This window comes from Mchenga conophoros, linkage group LG4 (genome assembly GCF_057382185.1).
Source record: "Mchenga conophoros isolate Kocher_MC1m ecotype Shallow Benthic linkage group LG4, M_conophoros_male_GT1.1, whole genome shotgun sequence".
In the NCBI taxonomy this organism is placed as follows: Eukaryota; Metazoa; Chordata; class Actinopteri; order Cichliformes; family Cichlidae; genus Mchenga; species Mchenga conophoros.
Genome location: NC_140529.1, coordinates 29,057,256 through 29,074,082, shown reverse-complemented (window position 1 = coordinate 29,074,082; position 16,827 = coordinate 29,057,256). Strand labels below are relative to the sequence as shown.

At 38.5% G+C, this 16,827-nt stretch overlaps 2 protein-coding genes and 1 pseudogene across 4 annotated transcripts; all 3 read left to right on the top strand.

Moving 5' to 3' along the window:
• The first annotated feature begins 373 nt into the window (after nt 1-373).
• Nucleotides 374-5,448, top strand: LOC146576368 (vascular cell adhesion protein 1-like). 2 transcript variants are annotated; one of them, XM_085271576.1, is made up of 6 exons: nt 374-586; nt 1,733-2,008; nt 2,121-2,149; nt 2,267-2,438; nt 2,538-2,801; nt 2,891-5,448. In XM_085271576.1, exons 1-6 carry the CDS (start codon nt 541-543, stop codon nt 3,046-3,048), a joined length of 945 nt encoding a protein of 314 aa, XP_085127702.1. In that variant the 5' UTR covers nt 374-540; the 3' UTR covers nt 3,049-5,448. The 2 variants fall into 2 exon arrangements, with proteins under 2 accessions (XP_085127702.1, XP_085127701.1); XM_085271575.1 differs by having other exon boundaries at nt 2,121-2,438.
• Nucleotides 5,449-6,334: 886 nt separating this feature from the next.
• LOC146576367 (intercellular adhesion molecule 1-like) lies at nt 6,335-10,260 on the top strand (annotated as a pseudogene).
• A 1,128-nt stretch (nt 10,261-11,388) lies between these two features.
• Nucleotides 11,389-16,791, top strand: LOC146576366 (intercellular adhesion molecule 1-like). Of its 2 annotated transcripts, none has more exons than XM_085271577.1 (5): nt 11,389-11,524; nt 14,977-15,252; nt 15,350-15,667; nt 15,771-16,031; nt 16,114-16,791. In XM_085271577.1, the coding sequence occupies exons 1-5, from the start codon at nt 11,488-11,490 to the stop codon at nt 16,209-16,211; spliced, it is 990 nt and encodes a 329-aa protein (XP_085127703.1). In that variant the 5' UTR covers nt 11,389-11,487; the 3' UTR covers nt 16,212-16,791. The 2 variants fall into 2 exon arrangements, with proteins under 2 accessions (XP_085127703.1, XP_085127704.1); XM_085271578.1 differs by lacking the exon at nt 11,389-11,524 and adding an exon at nt 12,766-13,103.
• The last annotated feature ends 36 nt before the right edge of the window (nt 16,792-16,827 follow it).

The following is a 16,827-nucleotide window of genomic DNA, read 5'->3' as shown; positions in this document are numbered from 1 at the left end:
AGAGAAGAAACCATATACTTGCAAGTGAAGCACTCATTGTAATCTAATAACTATTCATTATGTCAGTCATAAATTAGTACTTGTGGACTGTGATTTGAATCATTTTAAATTTGCACAGAGTTGTTTTCAGACTGTCTGCACTAAAATTCACAAAAATGGTACAAAAAAGTCCAGTAAGTGGAGCAGGGCTCCTTCCCTGTCTTGTAATTTGCAGAAGTACGAGTATTCTCAGAGGGACTGTTAGACTGCTGGTGTTAAATCGGAACAACAGACGCCGCAACTTGTCTGCAAGTGTGTGTGTTGTGTTTTTTTTTTTTCTTTTCTTTAGTTTGTTGGTTTTTTGGGGGGGCGGGGTTCTTCACAAGACTAGTATGGCTTTTTTGAGTTCTCTTTTCTTGAACAGTACAGGCTAGAATAGATTTGCCTCTGGCTAAAGAAGACTTACTGTATCTGCATCTACCAAAATATCCATCTGTTAATCTCGGACTCAGGAGGAAAGTTCTGAACTTTGATGCACTTGTGAACACATCTGTTGAAGCCATGATGTGGCGGCCCTTCATCTTCAGCTGCATAATCGCATGCACAGGTGGGTCTGTTTTGTTTGTTTGCTTGTTTTTGCTGTGCTTGTTGCTTTGTTATATAGTTACCATATTATATTTCTATAGTTTTAACACAAAGTCCAGTTCCTCTTCAGGAGAAAACCTTCAACCACATTAGCACTGGTCATAAGCTTTTTATTTCTTCAGATTATCAGTTTAATTTAAATCCACTTTATGAAGTCATTATCTAAAATCTTTAGCATTTATCACTTGGAGTCTTTCTAGTGTAAATTTGCTGCCTCCAAAAACAAACAACCCCTAAAAGCCTAGCAGCTGTTATATTTTAGATATTGTCCTATTATTTACTAAGTTGCAGGTCATTAGACATTTGACCAGAAGTCTTCAATCCAAATATGCTACAAATTGCTTCTTTCATTGCAGTAATTCAATGAATGGATCATTATTTAGCAACTCTAAAGCAGCTAAAGTATTTTAGAGACTAAAGTGACCAAATTATATTATAATTTTATATTGGGACTTACTTTTAGTCTGTGTTTGTTTTTATTATATCTATCATTTTTCCTTTATCCTATTTTAAGACATTTACAGATTTTCTAAAAATATTTTAATGTAATTTAGTATGACTTATTCTTTATGCAAAAAAAGTACTTCGCCGTTTCATCTCACTTTCAACATTTAGTTTGTGCCTCAAGGCCTCTGTAGCTCCATCATTATCTCTTAACCTCCAAATCTTCCATTATGTTAAGTATCAGTAAAACTATGAATGTTGTAACAGAGGAACACAAACAATTTCATGGTTTTTACAATAAAAAATATGTCCATCTATATTTTAAATCCAGAGTTATGAACAGTGTGATCAAAAATCAAACCACTCTTGAAACTTAAATGGGAGGGGGCAGTATATTACAACCACCCAAGTTGCAATATTGTCCATGCATCTATTCTTGTCCGCTTATCGTTATCAGGGTCACCTATCCCATCTGCCATAGGGCGAAAGCCAGGGTACACCCTGGACAGATCGCCAGTCTGTCGCAAGGCTGACACAGAGAGACAGGCAACCATTTGCACTCACATTAACATTCACCTAACTCAGATGGTAGAGTGAAACTCATCATACGCCTTAAGTCCCTTACTCCCAGTATTATTGTTTTATTTTATTTATTTATTTTTAGGAAAGCTTGTGAGCACTTCCTGTCCATTAGAACTTAGCCCTCCTAGAGTTGTGGTAAGGTTTGGAGACTCCTTCTCAGCAAACTGCACCTCATCATCTGACCAGACTGAAGGAATGGGATGGGAGTGTTCATATGGAGGAGTGGACTTTACCCAGGGTGTTTCTTCTCTTCCCTTTAAAATTGACTCTGTGCCAGAATGGGAGATGGCGCCAATATGTTATGTGAATTTCCGTGATGGTGATCAGTGTACAGAGTTTTTACCAGTCACTGTTTATAGTAAGTAGCCTTAATTTGGTCTAACATTTCTAAGAAGGTCATCGTTATTATATTTTCACTGATTAACTTTGAGTCATTTTATTATTATTTTTTTAATTATTTTCTTTTTCAGAAATGCCAGACAGTGCGTCTCTGAAGAATGTACGTACAGTGGAAGAAGGCCGACAGTTTGCCATACAGTGTGATGTTGTTAATGTTGCACCAGCAAGAAATCTTTCAGTAGTTTGGCACAAAGGAAATAAGATCTTGTCTTCTCAGACATTTGAAGAGTCCAGTCCATCTCCAGTCAGTAAGTCATCTGTCCTCACTCTGACTGCTCATAGAGATGATGATGGAGCTGAGATCTGGTGTGAAGCAAAGCTGAACCTGTGGCCAAAGGAACAAGGTCCTCCTCCAGTGCGTTCAGAAGCTCATACTCTGACTGTACTCTGTGAGTTTTTAACATGCTCTTAATATAATCACCACAAGATTTCATACTGAAAACATGAGCTTTTCTTTCTTTGTCTGTATTTTGATTGGATGTCCTCAGACCCACCAACCTTCACCAATGATCCAAATGAGAATTTGGAAATGACAGTTGGGAGCAAAATATCTTTAAATTGTACAGCTAGAGGAAATCCAGTACCATCCTACCATTGGCAATTCCCAAACTTTACACAAGTGTGGTACAGGAGTCATGATGTGAATCATCCTATTTTGACTCCATCATCTAAGTTTCCAGGGGTCTATATCTGCACCGCCTCAAACAGCCAGGGCACTGTGACCAAATACTTTATCATCACCAAAGCTCCACGTAAGTTCTTGGCAGTTCTTTGTCTGTTTAAATCTTTATTTTGGGATTTGCGATTGATTTTATGTAAGAAACTTTCCCATCTCTCACAGGAGATCAAACAATCATCACAGCAATAGTCAGACTACTTGTGGCCTTTGGACTCCTGCTCTTCCTTGCTTTTCTAGTTTTTACGACACACAGAGGCATATTTTCATGCAAGAAAGGCGACTATCTCCAAGGACAACCTACCTCATCAGTACCAGTATAAAACAAATTTGAATGGGTGCATGCTTGTTTTAAAGCTGTAGCTGAAAAAATGCACCATCTTGTCAGCTATCGCTAAAGCTCCACTAATCAAGAGACTGCTGTCCAAACAAGCAAATTTAATCTAGCAGAAACGTGTTTAACAGCAACACTATGAGTGTAAACATGTGTATAAACAAAACAGATTAATAATCAGATATCATCCTCAGCTATTCATTTATTTTAACTTTTCGCTGGACAGAAATAAGAAGGAACAAATTTGCCTCTGACTGTCAACTGAAACTTTTTCTAATTCTAATTTTAGAAAACCGCTTGTGATTTTTATCAAGTCTTTACGCACGCCTGTGTTTTTCTCTCTCAGAAAACAGGAAATGCAAGACATTTTATTGCATGTTCACATCTTTTCATGTGCTCAATTTAATGTATGATCCACACACATCTTTACAACTTTTAGATATACAATAGAACAGCTTTTATTGTCACTGTTACAAGAACAATGAAAGGCTGTTTGGCATTTCTCCATGTGTGAAGTACGCAATAGCATAAGTATTTACACAATCACAGACAAATTTAAATTTACACAAGAAAGATATGTACAAGTTATACATACCCCTGCAAACATACGGATACACCCATATAAACATACACGCACATACATACATACATACATACATACATACATATATGTATATACACATGTATGCATGCGTACATACATACACACACATATTTCCATGTACGCGCTTACATATATACATATACATACACATATTTTTAAATGTGTAAATCAGGAAATGAGCTGACTTGTTTTCTGCACCACAAAACGGAGGAAAGTTTTATTTTTAATTTCATTGTATGCACGCTTGGTGAAAACTTGATTTGGTTCTTAATTTTGAGCAGTTTCAATGCTTAGATAAATAAGTGTGTTTTGTTGTAATCTGTTGTTGTAATGTAATCATAAAAAAACTCATATTTGGATATGATTTTTAAAAAAATTTAATTTCATCCCCATTTCTTAAGAGGGGACAAACACTGAAATCGGAAATCTCTGGTTTTAATTACTCCACTCATCAATTTAACTGTTATTAATGGAAATAAAACACATTTTTTGGGTCTAAACATGCTCAAAAACTTGTATTTTGCACACAGCTGTGGAATTAGTGTAAGGTCTGGTTCATTCCTACGTTTCAGTCATTTCAAGGTGGTAACATTCACTCTTTTTTAAAAAAATTTATTTTCTATGATTTGATCATTTCATCTAAAAGAGGGCTTGTTAAACTATTAGAAAAATGTTCTGGTTAAACTGAGGATGTTATGCTATAACAATTTTGTTGGGCTTGCTACACATTACTCATTATTTTTCTTAAAAGTAATGCACGTGGGTTAGGGTACATACATGTACGTTATTAATTACTTAACAAAGAAAGTATTACATTCCTTTCCTGTTACTCAGTAAAATGACCTGAAGTGCACTGTCCCATAATTAATGGCTAGCAAAATAAAACTGTGGCTACAGTTCACATACAAGTACAAATACAGGCTAAAATGTTATAAGCCTGTCTGCTCATCACTGCCTTTGTTGCCTGTCAAGATACTGGGTCGTGTGACCAAGTTTTTGAGTTTAATGTACCTTTTTTTGTGTTTTCGTTTCAGTTTAGCTCATTTAGTTGCTGTTTTAGTCTTTTGTTTCTTAGATCCCTTTTTCGTCGTCTCCCTGGTTCGTGTGTCTACCTGTCATGTTTCATGTCTGTGTGGTTCTTGTTAAGTTCGTGTCATGTCTACGTCTCCATGTTTCCTGTTCTATCTTGAAAGAGTCTTGTGTTCATTGCTTGTTGTGTTTAGTTTCACTTCCTCCTGTGGTGTCATGTTAATTTGTGTGGTCACTTCCCTTGAGCACCCCTTGTATGCATTTAGTCAGTGTGTTTCCGTTCGGTCTGTGTCAGGTCGTCTGTTGTCATCCCCCATGTCATGTTAGTGTGTTTCATGATGATGTTCAGTCTTGGGTGTATCCCTTCACAGTTTCCCTCATGCGCTTTTGCCTTATTGTTTGTAACAGTTTTATATCAGCCACAAGAAGAGGCTCGCTTTTAGTTCATCACAGTTTTGTCGTCCTCCGTGTCCTGCTTTTGGGTCCAGTTTCAAAATTTAATCAGTACACCCCGCCGTGACAGCTGCCTGCTGAAGTTTAGGATCTGACTGCAAAGTGTTTGACTTGCCAAAAGGGATTTCTGATGTTTTTGGGCTTTTATGCCTAGTATATTTAGTCATACTGGTAAAAATACTGTAGTCACCAGGATTTACAAAGTGGTTAGGTATAAAATAAAGAAATGACCTGTTTTGCAAGTATCTTTATGTGTTTGCATTATTGTATGAATATTAAAATCAATATAATCCTTTCTTTTCTTTTTTTTTTTGTCTTTTTTCTTTTTTTTTCTTTTTTTTTTCCTTTTAAATATAATCCTTTCTGTACACTTAAACTATATTTTTAAGTCTGTGATTTTACTTTTTCTTTTTTTCAATTTTTGCTTAATTTTAATGACCTTTTTTTTTTATTTGGATAAACAATTTTGCATTTCACTAGCGCACTCTTGTGCTGTAACTGAAGAAAAGTAAGTGTAGTAAAAATCTGTAGACCACTTTGTTCTCCTGACACACAAACTAAAATAAGCTAACTGTAGAGCATAGAAAGAAAAAGTGTTTTCATTTGCATTTATAAGATGAAATTAAATGTTTTAGAATTATACTGCAACTTCAACCTCCTGTCCCAGTATCACCAATTCACTCTGGTTGAGAAAATGAAAATCCTGTAAAGGATTAAAAGTTTCTAACATCAACTAAGGTAAAGTGTAAGTCCTCATGGCGGACAATGGGTATTAATCCATACTGCATAGCACAATTAACAACATTGCCTAAAAAAGTATAAACAGTAACAGTCCTGGAAGACACAGTTGAGCTGCATTAGCTGATGATCCTCTCACACCAGCCAACAGAAAATGGTAGGCGGTGTTTTGTTGAGAGTGGGAGGGTCGTAACACATTTGGACATTATTCAGTCTTAGAGCTTCTGCAGTTGTAAATCTTGCTCCTCTAGGTCTGTTAGCTATGTTTCACAGCAAAACATTACCATAGTGATCAGAAAAGAAAATTCACAGTAAAATCAAAGCCTAAATATTAAAAGGATATGCAAATTAATGTATCCATGCATCCAGAATACCAGCAGAGCTGAAATAATGTGCTAAATTTATCATTTTATTATTTTTAATTGTTACTATTTGACCACATGCCGAATTTAAATATTGCTGTATCATACTATATGCCTATGTTAAGCTTTCCTGTATCATTCTAGGAAAGCCTGTGAGCACTTCCTGTCCATTAGAACTTAGCACTCCTAGAGTTGTGGTAAGGTTTGGAGACTCCTTATCAGCAAACTGCACCTCATCGTCTGACCAGACTGAAGGAATGGGCGGGATGGGAGTCTTCATATGGAGGAGTGGACCTTACCCTGGGCGTCACTTCTCTTCTGTTTAAAATGGACTCTGTGCCAGCGTGGGAGATAGAAGCAATGTGTTATATGAATTCCCGTGATGGTGATCAGTGTACAAAAGTGTTACCGGTCACTGTTTATAGTAAGTAGCCTTAACTTTATCTGAGCACGCAATTTTTAGTATTCACTGAATAACATGAAAATAACATGAATTACAGTTTTTTACAGACGCTAGGACACATTTCTCAATACTTAGGTCACTTTTGCAAAACTCCTCACACAGTGAGCACAACAGAAGTCTATGTGGGCTAAACTGAGGATCAGTTATCATTGTTTTGGCACAAAATGCATTTAATGACTACATCTCTCAAATTTCATGAATTATCTTCCCACTCAGACACAACAACTGCCAAAAATCTTTGTACGTACAGGACATTTTGCATGTACTTACATACTGTTTTCAAAACTGTTAAACTTATGGTCAAAACAATAACACAATGCAAAACTTAAAAAGACAGCAAAATTCAACAGCAATATTTTATTGAAACATATTTTAAATCTAAAAATGCAGTTTAACCAGCCACAGCTGATTCTCATTGTAGATGAACATCTACACAGGTGTTACTCCTTCAATTTTTCAACTCCTTCAATTCTGGCATGCCAGAAGATTCTTTCCTAGGTGTATTGCCCTAGATGACATGAGATGTGATGTGGATGAGAACCTGTGGCCAAATGGAGAAGACCGAGTAGAGTAGAATAGCATTACTATTGTATGTGTATCAGTGGATGGTGTGTATACAAATTCTTGTATTTTGGGATTACTTAGTGCAAAAAAATAAAAATACGGTACATAAACAAATATTAACGAATTCTGCATGATGTCTGATTCATTCCAGTAACATATATTGAAATTCTAAACAGAGATGTGTCCTTGTTTTACACAAGAAAACACTGTGTAATGCTACATGTTGTTAGTGTTTTTTAGGTCATTGTTTTGTGGGTGACAAAGTGTGTTTGTCGGCTGTCAACCTTTGCTAGTGTTCTGGAAGAATGAGTTTATTTGAGACCTGAATAAAGTGTTTTGGTAGTTGTAGTGCATTTTGAATGTGAAATGAACTGCTTTGCCAAGCTGAAGGTCAGTTAGGAGGATTGTGTGAAGAGTTTTGCAAAAGTGACCTAAGTATTGTGAAATGTGTCCTAGCGGCTGTAAAAAAACTGTAATTGTATCCCTTTTTGTTACACAAATGCCAGACAGTGTGTCTCTGAATAATTTAGGTACAGTGGAAGAAGGCCAACAGTTTGCCATACAGTGCGACATTGTTAATGTTGCACCAGCAAAAAATCTTTCAGTAGTTTAGCACAAAGGAAATAAGATCTTGTCTTCTCAGACATTTGATGAGTCCAGTGTTGTAGAAATTTTAACAATAACCTGCAACACACCCAGTGAGCTTGATTTGAAGTGGGTTTAATAAACACATTGCAATGTGGAGAGAGCATCCCAGTGAAACACCAGGACCATCTCTGAATTGTGGCCATCGCCCTTACATCTTATATACAGACACACAGACAAAGAACATTCCACAAACTTACACGTTGGCCCCTCTCACGGGGGGGCTATACCTTCTTCCTCACAGAGAATTATGACCTTGTTTTCTGCTTGGCCATCACCTAAGGATTTACATCCCTGATAAGCAGGAGTCCCACTATCTGTTTAACGTCTCCCATTACAATGGCCTCACTGTGTTAACATTCCATAAGCATTCAAACTAGTGATTAAATATGTGATTAATACATGAAAAAACAAATCTGGCACTACACCAGTCCATCCAGTCAGTAAGTCATCTGTCCTCACTCTGACTGCTCATAGAGATGATGATGGAGCTGAGATCTGGTGTGAAGCAAAGCTGAACCTGTGGCCAGACGAACAAGGTCCTCCTCCGGTGCGTTCTGAAGCTCATAATGTGAAAGTTGGGAGTTTGCCTTGTAATCGGAAGGTTGCCGGTTCGAGCCCCGGCTTGGACAGTCTCGGTCGTTGTGTCCTTGGGCAAGACACTTCACCCGTTGCCTACTGGTGGTGGTCAGAGGGCCCGGTGGCGCCAGTGTCCGGCAGCCTCTGTCAGTGTGCCCCAGGGTGGCTGTGGCTACAATGTAGCTTGCCATCACCAGTGTGTGAATGTGTGTGTGACTGGTTGTGTAAAGCGCTTTGGGGTCCTTAGGGACTAGAAAAAGCGCTATATAAATACAGGCCATTTTAAACTCCAGCTGATGCTTCTTTTACACTCACACACACTAACTTGTCTTGTCAATCACTGCCATGTCATTGCTGTATACCAGCCATTTCCAAGAGTCAAGAGTGCTGCATCACTAAAACCATAAAATCCTCAATCTAATCAAAATACAACATAAAGTGATGCATTTCCTTTAAAAATGTATGCAAAAAACATAAATCTCACAGGCTGCTGGCTACAAATTTCTGCCAGACAGATGGAATGGGATGGGAGTGTTCATATGGAGGAGTGGACCTTACCTACAATTTTTCTTCTCTTCCCCTTAAAACTGACTTTGTGCCAGTGTACAAAGAAGCAATGTTACATTAACATTATTAATGCAAGAGCAGTAAATGTAGGTCAGAGTAATGACTAATATCACAAACTAAACCACTCCTACTACCAGTTTTGATTGATTTTTGTATATAAATATATGTCACTGTTCATCAGAATGAATTTGTATCACTTCGGCCTATCTGCAGTGCCTTCATGGCCCACTAGGGGGTTGAGCCAACACTTTGTAAATCACTGCATTATATTGTCGGACTCTTTTGGCTGCATTTGTTATGTTTGAGATCGTGGTCTTGCTTGATTCTCTGACTTACTCAGTTTGCCTTGTCCTCCTGGTCAAGATTCATGGGGAGTCAGCTGGCTATGTGTGAAGAATCATGTTTCATCTCCACCAGCAAAGCCTTCATTTGTGGAAAGTTTTGTTGGAGAGTAGAGTCTGTGGATTATTCTGGAACCAGTCCCATGATTTAGGTTAACTGGAAACTTGGTTTTGGATTTCGTTTCCCCACCCAGGAGAGGAGCAGCGATGGATTTTGGAAACCTTTTTGGATATCTCATTCATAAACTGATCTCTACTGTAGACTGAATTCATGATTTCTCTAGGTAACCCTCCAGACATGTGGATGAAACTGAATGTGACCTTGACAGAAATACCTTTTTTTTTTAAAAATTCAGTAAAAGGACTAAATGTTACAATCCCTGATAGTACATTGCTTCAAATGGAGAAAGTCTTGAGAGATGCCTGTTATGAGGAAAGGCAGCCCAGAAACTTTACTAGCTGGACACATTTTTGTGTGCTCCAACTTCACAGGGTGTTTCAGTCTTTTATCCCAAGCTAATCTGCTATTTTTTACCTTCCTTGGTTACGTTTAGGGATTAGAGAGCTGATCTAGATTATCATATTCAATTTGGGACATATCGTCAGCAGTGGACCTTGGATTCATCGGGTGAGCTGGAAGGGGGGCGCCTGATCTGGCTTCCCACACCTCCCTGTCTGATCAGGCTGTATGCTTTACCTCCCCACTGCCTTCCAGAAAAGGGAAGAAGAGCAGGAACATTTTTCCTTTTCTTTTTTCTCTTCCATTCCTCCTTTAGATTTCACTACCATGAGGTTAACTGCACGGCCCCCAGGAGGCCCTGAGACAGCTGTATCAGTCAAACAGCAAAGTTTCTAGTGTTAGGTTTTCTACCCCTTTGATGCCCTCTCCTGAGGCAGGCACACCACGGGTTGATCAATCCTGGGCATGTGTCTCATGGTTAGCTGACTGCTAGCCACAGCCAAAGAGGGCTGACATCACTCTTTAGCCACAGCCAAAGAGGGCTGACATCACTCTTTACCCACAGCTAAAGAGGGCTGACATCACTCTTTAGCCACAGCCAGTGACTGGTCCTCTCGGGAGCTAATTCTCTATGCTAATTCTCAATTCTGCCGTTGGGCCTGTCCTCTGATTCCAATCTCTCTAAGCAGTTTTGCTATTGTACTGGCAACAAAGCCTCTGCACCCCACTTCTACCGGGTGCACCTTGATCTTCCAGCCTCTGTCCTCTGCCTCAGCTGGCAAGTTGGCATACTGCAGCTTCTTACACTCAAAGGCTTCCTCCATTGCATCCTCCCACGGCACTGTCAGCTCAATGATGTAAACAAGTTTTTGGGAGTTGGACCAAAGGGCGAGGTCTGGTCGCAGAGTAGTTGTTACAATTTCTGTGGGAAAAAATGGCCTCTGAACCAAGTCCACTTGCATCTGCCAATCCCTGGCAACCTTCAGCGGGCTTAGGTCCGGGGTTGAAGGGCTAGTCCTTGGCTTGTCCCCCTCCCGGACAAATGCTGATGAGTACTGATGCTCCTCTTGGTTCGTGAAAGGTTGAGCGTTGATGGATTTCCTCTTGCACTCAACTTTCTTGGCTAGACACCTGAGGACCTGAGTCCTCTTTGAGTTCACTTTTATCACTCCATTTTGTTTTGTGTGTGAATACTCAGTACTGTAACCTTTTCAAGAACATCTTCTTTCAGTCTTTTGAAAACGAAAGCAGAACACGACAAACTCATTTTACGCGAGTTTGCAGTTGAAATATTATATCTCTACAAACCACATTGGACCTTTCTCTTGTCTTTAGGAGCCTCTGTGGTTTTATTTGTCAAACTAACAGGAAGATGTCATTATTGAATGTTCACACTGCATGTAGTTTCTTAGAACGTTTGCTTGTGGAAACGATAGAGTGAGTCAACGCCCATGTCAATGTTCACTTCATGTATACCATGCTGCAGCTCTTTGTATAGGGGCAGTTTTTTCTGTGACTCAGAGCCAAAGGAAACAGCTTTTGGGGTCAGCTACACAAATTTCAAAACATCTGTTGAGGTCGATCTGCTTTATATTTAATTTTCTTGTGAAACTTGGTAAAAACATGATGCAGTTCTTCATCTTTTGTTTTGCAGTGATACGTAAGTATTTTTTCTCTTGAGCTTTTTACTTAAAGTTATCTCTATAGTATCTCTACAATGCTGTTGTGGAACTCATCTTCCAAAGAGCGCATTCATTTTACATAAGCTCCTTTTAAATAGATTCCTAACACTGAAAGTGCAAAGGCCCACATGGAGTTGCTCCATTAACCTTGCAGCTTTGAATGAGGTACAAATGATTAACATGAAAAATCTTCTGACCATAAAACCTTTCTATTTTTGAACAACAAAGCCTATTCATTGGATTTATATAAAGTGCACGGAGTCTCCATAAGAAAACAAAATTATTTTTTTGTTTTTTTTACATATGAAGTTTAACTAGTCACGATGGTATTTGTCAGAGATCTTATTTTCTTTAGAGAATGCCAAAATTTAATTGTTTCTCGTGATTAAATGATTTCTTTACGATTCCTAATATTTAGGGGAAGATCTGAATTTTTCCACATCTCCAAGGACAACCTGCCTCACGAGTACCAGTCTAAGGGGAAATTTGCATGAATGCATGCTCAGTGGATGGTTAGTCCAGTCATGCTTCAAAACTGAAAATAAAGAAAGAAAAAAGCATTATTTCATCAGCTTTCTTTAAGCATTTACAGTACGGTAGTTGTTTAGGAGTAACATTGTGAGTGTAAATGTATTTACAAATGCAACCCTTAATCAGATTTAATCTTAGCTTCTTCCCGTCTTCTACACAGAAGACTTTGTTTCAGTCATATGTCCTGACTCATTTTGCGTCACTGGTACATACTGCTGTCAAAACAGTCCCGTTTTCCCTCGTCTGAACTATCTTTGCAAAAATCCAACAGCCTCTTGTCCATTTCATCACCTGGATCTTTGCAGAAGTGATTGCGAAAGAGGATTTGACATTTTGAAGATGTTATTACATCAGACTGTAGCATCCTGTTTATTTGTTCATTCATTTGTTTGGTTGGCAACATGTTTTGATGCTGCGTTTTAAATATATCATGTTTAATATTGACGCTATGTGAAGTGAGGAGGGTTTATTGTAACACAGGGTTATTCGACTGAGCGTCTAACGGTCTTACAGGACGCACATGAAATGCGAAATAACAGAATCCACGCCCCCCCAACACATACACACTGCTTAAACCCAACTATTTCTTTAGTTTTCACCGAACACAAAGAGAAATCAATGAACTTGACTCGCTGTTCAAACACTTTCTTATTCTAAGTATGGTGTCACTCATGTGTTTAGATGCTCGGGCGGATTTATTTCGCAAAATCACAGCAAGTGCAAGACATTTTTATTGCGTGTAATATAACGTATGAAGTACAACCTTCTGTGCAATACTTAGAATTTTGCTTGTGCAAATCAGAAAGTGAGGAAACTGTTAACTTCTTCAAAATAACTCTGCATTTTCCTCCACGGGCGTAGTCTTTCTGCGCCTGACGAAAGAAAACGAAAGGAAGAAACGCACGAGTGTGCGCACATTTAGAAAAAGCTGTTCAGGTGGATCTGCTTCGTTTTTAGTTTCCTTCTGAGGGTTTTGTACGCTTGGTAAAAACACTATGTTTTTCTTCATCTTTATTGCATGGATAGGTAAGTGTATTTTTTTTCTTTGCGCTCTTTACTTTGTTAAAGTTACCAAATTATAGTTTCAGAACGGAACCCATCTTTCGGATGAAGCGCGCTGTTTCTTTTACATCAACTCCGTTTTTAGGGTCTGAGCACTCAAAGTGCAAAGGTCCCGTTGGGATTGTTCCGTTTATTATCATTTTTTTGGTATATATGCATGACGAGTCCCACAAACAACAAACTTTTAAATTTACATTGCGCACACGTGTCAGCAGCTGTGAGCATTATATGTAGGCCTGTTTTCGAAAAGTAGTCTACCTCCTATGTCCTTTTCCTAACAACACTTAAAGATGGTAATTCACAGTGACTTAGGGAAAAAAAGAGTTGTAGGCTGAGAATCTGGATTACCTGAAAGTCGTCTCCCAAACCCGAATTTATAGTCCCGCACGTGTCAGTCTGCGTATAGGGTTTCCGTTACGTCTGCGATGGAGAGGTCGGCACTACACAAATAGACAGAAAATATCATGTACAGATATATTATGAATATATTCACTTTTTAAATTATTAATATTGAAGCTTTTTTTTCTTTTTGATCAGGTTGGCGCAGTTGTTATTGGGCTAGCAGCACGTGGCAATTAAAAATCACAGTTTAGGTATTTGGAGTGACTATGGTTAAAGTATCCGTTCATTTTACTTGGATCCTGATTTTAATCCTTAAATCAACTTATTTCCTTACCACGTTAATTACACCTTTCTGTATCTCATGCGGTCAAGTGAGCCCTCACTTGCGAAGGTAGCCGTCCTGTCACTACAAGGGCTTGTTACTAGGTGTTGCTGGTACTGTTCACTGTGCAGCTAATATTAGCTGCACAGTGAACATGTGTCAGATTTTCCTGCATCTATTTTTTTTTCTCTCGCTCATCTTTTCAGCTCCACATTTTCGCCACTGTTTCCGCACTAAACACTGCTCCACACGTTGCGCAAGTGCAAAGCAAAAGTATTGGAGGGCTAGCTCTGGGTATGTCTAGGAGATTTGAATTGGGCAATACAGTTGGCCCATCGGCGCAAAAGTGCGTCGCCCAACAGGAAAATGCCCGGTATGCCAGTTCACCAGTCCATCTCTGGAAGACACTGTGCGCTCAAAGATTTCTTTTCAACTCAGACAGCTCTGTATTTGGCAGACAATCACTTTTTGGCACAACACCGGAACTGACTCTTGTGACAGCAGGTGTAGCAACAAAGCAAACGGAAATACGCTGTTAAATTATCTACTCAGTTAAAAGGAATTATATTCTGACAGCATTTGCAATAGAGGATGTTAAGGTGACACAAAGTTGTGGTCAGAAATTTCATTCTTATGGTGACACATCTGAATAACTTGTATTTATGTACAATTTCTTGAACTGGTGATCTTGGAATCGGCAATTGTTTGAAAATGTCTCATTAAGCTTCTAGAGTGGCCTTCCCAAAGCCCAAAGAACATCTAGTGAACCCACTACAACCTGAATAAGACTTGTAAAGCTACTACTCTTGTTAGTATTTGTCAGAGATTTTCTATAGAGAGTGCCCATTGAAACTGAAGTAAATTCAATCATTCAATTATTAGCAGTAACCTCACCAAGTTTAGTGGGTGGGTGGGAGATCTCAAACTGAAACAAATCTTGAAGAGTCTGCAACAGTGATCCCAGATAATGTTAGTTATATAATTTAGTGTGGCTTTATTCATCACTTTGGACATTGAGTATCCTCCTCAAGGCTTTTCCAACTGTAAATTTTGCTGCTCCAGGTCTGTTAGCCACGGTTCACAGTGAAACATTACCAGCATATGCACATTTGATAGTATTTTTCTTTACTATTTGATGATACGCCTAACTTAAGCTTTCCTGTATCGTTTTAGGAAAGCCTGTGAGCACTTCCTGTCCGTTAGAAATAAGCCCTCCTAGTGTTGTGGTAAGGTATCAAGGCTCCTTTTCAGCTAACTGCACCTCACTATCTAACCAGACCGATGGAATGGGATGGGAGTCTCCATATGGAGGAGTGGACCTTACCAAGGGTGTCACTTCTCTTCTCTTAAGAATTGACTCTGTGCCAGCGTGGGAGATAGAGCCAATGTGTTATGTGAATTTCCGTGATGGTGATCAGTGTACAAAAGTGTTACCAGTCACTGTTTATAGTGAGTAGCCTTAACTTTGTCTCACACTTTTCAAGTATGTCATTAGTACTTAATAACTGGGTAAAATTAATTCATTTGATTTTTTTTTTTATTTCAGAAATGCCAGACAGTGTGTCTCTGAAGAATTTAAGTGCAGTGGTGGAAGGCCAACAGTTTGCCATACAGTGTGACATTGTTAATGTTGCACCAGCAAGAAATCTCTCTGTGCTTTGGCACAAAGGAAATAAGATCTTGTCTTCTCAGACATTTGATGAGTCCAGTCCGTCTCCCGTCAGTAAGTCATCTGTCCTCACTCTGACTGCTCATAGAGATGATGATGGAGCTGAGATCTGGTGTGAAGCAAAACTAAACCTGTGGCCAGAGGAACAACGTCCTCTTCCAGTGCGTTCAGAGGCGCATATTCTGACTGTACTCTGTGAGTTTTTAAAATGATCTTAATCTAATCAAAAAAATATTTCTCTTTGTATTTTCATTTTCAAGTTTTTCTGTGTGCAATTTGATTTCACATATGTCCTCAGACCAACCAACCTTTATCAGCGCTTCAAATGAGACTCTGGACTTGCCAGCTGGTAAAAACATTTTAAGTTGCAATGCAACAGGAAACCCTTTGCCATCATACCACTGGCAATTCCCACAAGCAGCACAAGAGACGTACAAGGATCAGGATGTGAATTATCCTATTTTGACTGGACCATTTGAGTTTCCAGGGGTCTATACTTGCACCGCCTCAAACTCCCAGGGTACTGTGACTAAATACTTCACAGTCAACAAACCTCCAGGTAAGTTCTCATCAGTTAATTCAGTACATTTCCCATCTTGTTATATTTTATCATCTATGATTTTTTTTAAATTCTTCTTTAGGTATTGGTCCCGGGGCCATTGCTGCAATTGCAATTGCTGCAATTGTTTTTGCTATTATCTGTACTTTGGGAGTGATTCATCGCAAATGTAAAAGATAAGAGAATGTATTTTCAAAGCCAAAAGATTTGCTCTGTGCCATGTTTGAATCCTCAAAGTTTTTTAGCTACATTCTTAAATGTATTAAAAACACGAGGACTGGTAAAGCTCAAATAGCATGTTTTGTTTTAGCAATTTGTATCCATACATTTTTTTTATGGAAACATGATTGTACTTATCAACTGTAACGTCTGTATTTTTTTCTTCTTTCGATGTTTTAGTGTTTTACTTTTTTGACACCATAATTAGTTAATAAGGCCTATCTTTTCAAATGCAGGCTTCATTTGTCAAGCTCACTGTGATTCACTGTGCAGTGCTAATATAAAGAAAAGTTGGGACAAAAATTGCATCAACATAAACCTTTCAAGTATTTGACCGCTTAAAATCCCTGTCAGTATTAGTATGTCCTCACTAATGCACGCTACAGTTTTTAGGTATAATCTCCTGAAAACAAGATTAGTAACTTTTTGCAGCATTGCTCACTTGCCACATGTTGTCTTTTGTCAATTTATTTTTGATCTGAAATCCAGTTTTACAAGTGTGCACACATTAAATCAAAAATAAAGTTGATAATAAGTGTCACGATGGTCATCATCTCTGTCTAATCGTTTAGGTCTT